The sequence below is a fragment of the Pelmatolapia mariae genome, linkage group LG14 (assembly GCF_036321145.2).
Source record: "Pelmatolapia mariae isolate MD_Pm_ZW linkage group LG14, Pm_UMD_F_2, whole genome shotgun sequence".
NCBI lineage: Eukaryota > Metazoa > Chordata > Actinopteri > Cichliformes > Cichlidae > Pelmatolapia > Pelmatolapia mariae.
Window position 1 is genome coordinate 22117015 of NC_086239.1, and position 7609 is coordinate 22124623.

Consider the following 7609-nt stretch of genomic DNA (forward strand, 5'->3'; position numbering starts at 1 on the left):
TTTCATTTTTCAGTTTTTGGTAATATTGGAGATGTCCGGATATAAACTCAATGGAAAAGTGACCAAACTTAGACATATATATTATTTTTGATTGAAAAAACGTGATCATAATTAAGAGTCGTGTGCACTCGTGCAGGCACTTGGACATGGCAGAATGTGCGCACCAACGCCACCACAGATGTGTTCCTGGCAGAGCTGCGTGAGGCCACCTGGTATGAGTTAAAGATGAAAGCTTGCAACAGTGCTGGCTGCGGTAACCAGAGCTCCCAGTTTGCCACTCTAGACTATGATGGCAGTGAGTACAAGATGATCTTCATTTGCCATTTACTTTGGATAAATGGCATTGTTTTAATGAGAAATCCATTAAAATGGGTACCTTATGATATTGTCTTATGAAAGCACATTAAACTAATCTCTACAGGCACAATACCGCCAATTAAATCCCCTCTGGAGAAGAACGACGATGTCAAGAAGCTGTTTTCTATTGGCTGTCCTGTGATCTTGGTCACACTTGGTGTTGCATTGCTCTTCATCATTCGCAAGAAACGCAAAGAAAAGAGACTAAAGAGACTGAGAGGTGAGAGAATAAATAAGAAGAGAGGGGATAAGTGGTGAAAATGAGAGAGAATATTACATTCAGCCTGCAGAGCATTTATTCTAAGAATACTTCTTTGTCAAAAAAAAATAAAAAATTGGCATATCCTCTGTTCTCTTTAGATGCCAAAAGCTTAGCAGAGATGCTGATCAGGTAAGACTGGAATGTATTCTCAGCAAATTAAGCTTGAAATATTATTAAGCATAACCTAAAATCCACTCAAAAATCAACTTTTTTTCCCCATTTTCTTCAAATTATGCATGTTTGTGTGTGCTTGTCTTGTATCTATGAATTAGTAAAAACAACCGCAGCTTCGACACCCCGGTTAAAGGGCCTCCTCAAGGCCCACGGCTGCACATCGACATCCCCAGAGTGCAGCTGCTAATTGAGGACAAAGAAGGCATCAAGCAAATCGGTGAGAGGAAGAGAGAGAAAGACAGACTTGTCGCATATGTTCACACATCTACGCCGAGGACCGGATCGATGACCATGACATGAAATGCGGTGTTAGGCTATTTGTTATTTTGTTGACACACAATATTTCTGCCTGTCATAGGTGAGGACAAGGCCACTATCCCTGTGACAGACACAGAGTTTAACCAAACTGGGAACCCTCAGAGCTTTTGCACTGGTGTGTCTGTCCATCATCCTGCCCTCATCCAGAACACTGGCCCTTTGATTGACATGTCTGACATTCGGCCAGGAACCAGTATGTGCTTTTACTCCTCACGCCCCATTATATCATTAAATGATTAAACTGATTAAAGCAACATTTCTGGTCAGTTCAATTGAGTTATTAGTATAATATTTTTTTCATGAATGATTCAAATGTTCTCTGGACCAAAATATGAAGACCAATCTTTCTTATTTTTATATTCTTGATGATTTTTTCTGGCTGTGAACATCCTGTGTGCATATGCCAACCCTTCTTATTTCTTCATCCATTTACCATCAGATCCAGTGTCAAGGAAGAGTGTTAAGTCAGCCCACAGCATCAGGAACCGCTACTCTAGTCAGTGGACTCTGACCAAGTGCCAGGCCTCTACGCCAGCCCGTACTCTCACCTCAGACTGGCGCACAGTTGGCTCCCAGCATGGCATCACTGTCACAGAGAGTGACAGCTACAGTGCCAGCCTCTCGCAGGACACAGGTTGGTACATGGGTGAAATGACACTTACAGCCATTAACATGTACATACAATTAAGGCTATTTATCTGCAGGAAGCAAATGTGATTTTGCAGTAGGCTACATCTCAGCAGCGTTTATAAACCTGGATGAAAGGGGCTTGCCTTCATTTCCTTTCCTTATTTTTTTGCACAGATAAAGGGCGCAACAGCATGGTGTCAACAGAGAGTGCCTCCTCCACCTACGAGGAGCTGGCAAGAGCATATGAGCATGCCAAGCTGGAGGAACACCTGCAACATGCTAAATTTGAGATTACAGAGTGCTTTATTTCTGACAGCTCATCTGATCAGATGACTACAGGTACCAACGACAATGCAGACAGCATGACGTCCATGAGCACACCGTCAGAGCCCGGCATCTGCCGTTTTACTGCCTCGCCACCTAAACCCCAAGACTATGACCGTGGCAAGAATGTAGCTGTTCCCATTCCGCATCGCGCCAAGAGTGAGTCGTCACCTCTAAGCATGGTTCTTTTTTGTCTCTTAGGGTTTTTAAATTAAAAAAACAAGTTTGAAAAGTATAGCCAAAGGCTTAAAATTGTATTGTGAAAATCAGACTTCATGTAAGTAAATGTTTTGTATAAATAACTCAAACACTGTAGACTGTAGACAGTATGTATGTATTCTGATTATTAGATGAGTTTATAGCAAGTATTGTGGTGCACAGTATACTATCCATTACATCCTATAAGCTTGTGCAGTGATGATAAATTTTACTTTTCCCTTCCAGGTGACTACTGCAACCTACCCCTCTACATGAAGTCAGATCCCTTTTTTCGAAAACAGGCAGAGCGTCATGACCCGTGTCCAGTGGTCCCACCACGCGAAGCCTCTATTCGTGGCCTGGCCCAACGTGCATACCACACCCAGGGCCGTCATGTGACTATGGACTCTGCAAAACAGCAGGCCCTAACCATGGGCCACTCTGGTCTGTCCAATCTCACATCCTCTGGGGCTTCCTCGGGAGGAGCAACAGGAGGCGGTGGTTGTGGCAGTGGGAGTGGAGGGGCATCTGCTAGCTCTAGCAGCTCCACACTTCCCCAGAGGACTCTCACAATGCCTGGCTCCTCTGCTGCAGGAGCCCAGAGTGCAGCAGCAGCTGCTGCTTCTGCTGTGGCTTCTGGGGCATCATCATCCTCCGGTGGAGGTGGGGCAGTAGGGGCCACAGGAGGGACCCCTGGAGGTGCCTCTTCATCTTCCTCCAAGATGGGAGGATCCAGAGACTCTCTCCTGGAGAGCAGCTCCTCGGGCTTAGGCAGACTACAGAAGCAAAGGGATGGAGGGGCGGGGGCCTACTCCAAGTCCTACACACTGGTGTAGCCTGCCATCACTGCGGCCTGTCACTGTAACTCTTCATTGAATGCTGGTCAAGCCATCGCTTGCCTAGAGCCTCTATGAAAAATTGTGGTGAGGAACATACAGATGCACAGCTTACCCGTCAGTGCCTGTGCTGTGCCAGGCTGCAGGGGGCTGGTTGGGTTCCCACTGACAATATTATATGATGGGGTCAGAGTTGGGTCTCCACAGCACAGGGGTTTGCCTTTCTTTCTGCCTGATTGCTTTCTGTTATTATTGTGTCATTTTTATCTCTTACTTCATCACCCTGGGAAACACCCTTGCCAAAACATAGATGATTTATTCACATTTGTTCACTCTATATTTTGATTTTCTGGCAAAGACACAGTACTTATGCACAAAATGCTTTCCACGTGCACTGTCTTGTTTTCTGGATCAAGACAGCTGTAGAATGAACCAGGTTGCTTGAGTTTCAGAGAGATGTGTATTAAGATTTTTAGGTTTTTAAAAATGTTGCTTTTTTTTGGCCTCTGATGGAAAGGAGCTCATATCACAGCATCGTGCCATGGCAGGATGCTTTATTGTATGCATTAACCACCAACCTTGGTGTTACACTGGCTCTGAAAGATTACTCCATCGTGGATTCGTACATTAGAGGCAGTGGACGGACTGTCGTCTCAATATCAGATTTGAGACAAAGGGATTTTCATATACATGCAATGGATGATACAGCATAGTGGTCTTAATTGATGCTTTTCTAAACAGACTCAAAGCAGAGAAGATGGGAAAAAAATTCAAGCATCATGAAGTGCAAGATGAATCCAAACTTTTTCTTTTTAATCAGTTTTCTGTTTATTTTCAGATGATGGAAATATAATCTCATGTGCACTAAGAGAAAATTAGAATGGATCCAAGTAACAGAAACCTTCAACAGCCTGCGTGCGTGTGTGTGTGTGTGTGCGTGCAAGCGTGTTTGCGCGGGTGTATATGTGTGTATATAAATGTATGCATGTGGCAGGCACACCAACGATGGACCTTTTTAAAATCAGTCTGTATGCTGACCTCTTGGGCAGACATCTGTGTCAAAACTGACAAATGTTCATTTTGTAACTGTGAAAGGGGATAATGGGTCGATGCTGATGATGTAACGCAACGACCCTAATTTGGTCCAGCATTTTGAACTTTTTTTGTGATTGATGACATGGCTTAGGAAATGAAAAACAAAGGAAAAGAAGTGGGTTTAGAAGAGAGCTATTACAGATTATAAGAACTAGGTCCCTCTTTTTCTCTTAAACTTCCTCAAGAAGGAAGCGACCATTATATGATTCATCATGGCGCCACAATATCCATTATGTTTTTTGTTTTAAGCCATTTTACCTGTGCCCTTTTCCTCCCTTTCTGTCCTTTCCCACTTTCACCTTTACCCACCCGGTCCATCATCATATCCATACAGTGTCACTGTGATCTACTGCTAGCTTACTGGCAGGTCAAAGAGACAGACTGACTGAGAGAAGAGGTCTAATATGCACAGACGGGCAGAAATGCTATTTGATGTGTAGTGTCAGCTTGAATGAGAAGCAAGTCGCAGCAGATTTATGGAGATTTATGAAGAAAAATCATATTTGCATAATCTTGAATTTATAAACAGACAGTAATGTTTAAGAGTATAATCAGAGGGATCGAGCGTCAATATAATATGAAGTAGCAGAGAGATTTTTCTTCAAAAATAAGTGGTCTTTGAAACTAAAAGGAGTATTTTCAAGTCCCTCCACCTTGCTGAAATTATTTTTAGCTTTATGCATGGTACTGTATCTTTTTTTTTTTATTATTACTATTAGTTCTTCTCCCAAAGCTTAATCCCATAACAAAGATCGTTCCAAAAAAAAAGAAGAGTTGCTCCACATGTTTTCCAGTGGTCGAACATAACATCAGGGCTCTCGCAATAGAAAAAAGAAAAAGATATATGTTTGTTTTCAAAAGTATGTACATATATATTTCTATTCAAATATATAGCAAATATATGAATATTGAAAAAAATGCAGAGAAATATAAAAGCCGTTCTAATTGAAAATATATATAAAAGATCACAAGACAATCGCTCAGAGTGAAAAAAAATTGCCAGAAGAGAAGAAGGAAAAAGAAGAGGGAAGTTTAAACGGGTAGCACAACCATGGGCAGAAGATCTTAGAGCGAAAGGAAGTTGTGTGAAAGAAAATTAAGTGGTGAAACTGAGGTTTGAACCCCTTGTGATTTTGTAAATGTTCAAAGCTGTACCGCCTGTGCAGCAGGTAGCAGCTGAAAGGACAAGCACAGTAAAGTCAAATTATAGTGTGAGATTGTGTCGCTGGTTACCTGTGGTTTATGGCTCAGTGCAGAAAGTGTGGTGTTGAAAAAGAAAACAGTATAACGAGGACAGTCTATACAGTGAGAATCTTGTATTATGTTGTATTGTACCTTCTGAAGGTGTGTTCACAAATTCAATGCCATTACCTATAATTATAATTAATGACAACAAACAACCAACAAGTATTTCTGTTTCCTATCTGTGTCACAGCAAGTCATTCCCAAACTCCAGGAGTGCAGTCCAATGAGCATACCACACAGTGGCGTTTAAAAACTGCTTCTAAATGTATCCATGCTCCCTTTCATTTGAAAACTAGCCAGGAGAGATATGTATTTTTGCTTTTTGTTGCTAATGGTTACGATACCTTTTCTTTTAGCTTTTACGTTTCAAGTTATGCAAATACTTGTCTTCAGAAAAACAAGAGTTTGGGAATGGGGCAGGCCTGCTTTCACAACCAGGGGCTTCCTTACTCCAGTTGTATGGATATTGGTTGGAATGATGAAATAAAGTTCTGTCCAACCTGCTTTCCCCAGTTCTTCTGTGAAGTTGCTTCTACCGTATAACACCGATCCTCTGTCAGTTTGCTTAAAGTAAATGTAATGTCTGTCTTTAAAGAAAATTCCACCCTCCAAACATTTCCAGAATTCTAGTAGGACATAAATGTCCATGTAACATTTTGCCATTATATATAATATGTGTTTTAACATTTAGCTTATTTTGATACTTTATAGCAGATGTTCTTTATTTTTTTGTCCACCCAAACATATGAACACTGAATTGCTTTCAATGCATTTTACAAAGCATACTCACATAGTAAGGAAAATGCTAACCATACTCAAATTTACATTTTAATATTAATAATAATACATCAGTTTCAGACGTTTATGTATCAAATAGTGAGTATAGAAAAGATAAAATCACTAACATTTATTAAGGGAAAGAAAACAATCCACTGGATAAAGTGGTCCTCATATTTTATTCTTATTTCTCTTATAATATTTGGACAGCTTTTCAGCTTACGAAACATCTGGGGTGGATTTTTCCTTAAAATACAACAACATACTTTCAAACTGACTTTGCCTGTGTTTGTAAGGCCAACTTCACACGTTCCACTTCCCCAACGTTTTCCCCATCTGCCAATCAATCAGAACCCCGTCTCCACCCCCACTGTTCCCCGTTGTCCACTTATACAGCTTATGTTTTACTCCATAATAGAAGACTTGTGTACATAGGAAAGTGTTTTGTATAAATGAGTACTATTTTCGACATCTTCACTAGAAACCAGGGCACAATGTAAACTTTGAACTGAAGCTATTGTAACGAAACAGAAGAGGACTTAACGGCAAGACTATAAAATTATACAGACACCGCTTTATCTTGATTTATGGACCAGTTAAAACGTGTCAGAGTGGACCATGCATAATTAAAAAAAATATATTGTTTTCTTCTTTTACAGGGCATTTGGTTGAGTTGTCTCCTTTTTTTTGTTTTGTTGATTTTTTTAATATTATTGTAATTTAGTTTGTTTTTACTTTGTCACAGAATTTAGAGTTTGCTTTTTTTAAAATCATTAATAAATTATTAATCCACATTTGTGGGGAGGGGAGCAGCATTGCATGTACTGAAAATTTTGCTGGTTATAAAAGAAAAAGGAAAATGGTAAATTGACCAATTTAAAAGGGGATTACTGAAACCATTTTCAAAATTTAGAGGTTGTTCCTTAAACTTTTATGGGGAAACATTGCTTCAATTTGCAATTGCTTGCGTTTAACTCTACATTTTCTTTTCTATGAAAACAAAACAAAAATGGGAAAAAAAGAGTACTCAACACCTTGTGCAATAAAGCTATCTTTTTATAAACTGTGATGATATTGTTTATTGGCGGCTTGCTGTTGAATGTTGAATCTTAACTATTTCTTCTGTTTAATGAAAAATCATAAGAAGTGTGAATTTTACAGCCATGGGGACATGTATGCTGTTGTGGATAGAGGAGGTTAAAAGCCAAATTTAACCTTTGCAAAGCCCCAAGACTTGTGTGAAAAAGGTCAAATGTGAACCAAGCCTGGAGAAATCTGTGCTCTTTTGTCTCATGTCAAACTAGTAGTAGAAACTTTACTGTAAATTGTCTTCAACTCTCCAGAGAACCAAGGAGTTTGAAATGAGGTGAAAAGTACATTTTTTTTATTATAG

General features: G+C 40.0%; 1 protein-coding gene across 1 annotated transcript in view; it reads left to right on the forward strand.

Annotated features, from left to right (window-relative positions):
* Window positions 1-7261, forward strand: part of dscaml1 (Down syndrome cell adhesion molecule like 1) — a 97614-nt gene extending 90353 nt beyond the window's left edge. Inside the window, exons 28-35 of the mRNA XM_063492802.1 lie at window positions 137-295; window positions 422-577; window positions 718-748; window positions 892-1010; window positions 1152-1304; window positions 1551-1745; window positions 1916-2224; window positions 2510-7261. Of these exons, the coding sequence (XP_063348872.1) occupies window positions 137-295; window positions 422-577; window positions 718-748; window positions 892-1010; window positions 1152-1304; window positions 1551-1745; window positions 1916-2224; window positions 2510-3099 (1712 nt within the window). The 3' untranslated portion in view covers window positions 3100-7261. The remainder of the gene's footprint in view (window positions 1-136; window positions 296-421; window positions 578-717; window positions 749-891; window positions 1011-1151; window positions 1305-1550; window positions 1746-1915; window positions 2225-2509) is intronic.
* Window positions 7262-7609: the final 348 nt, after the last annotated feature.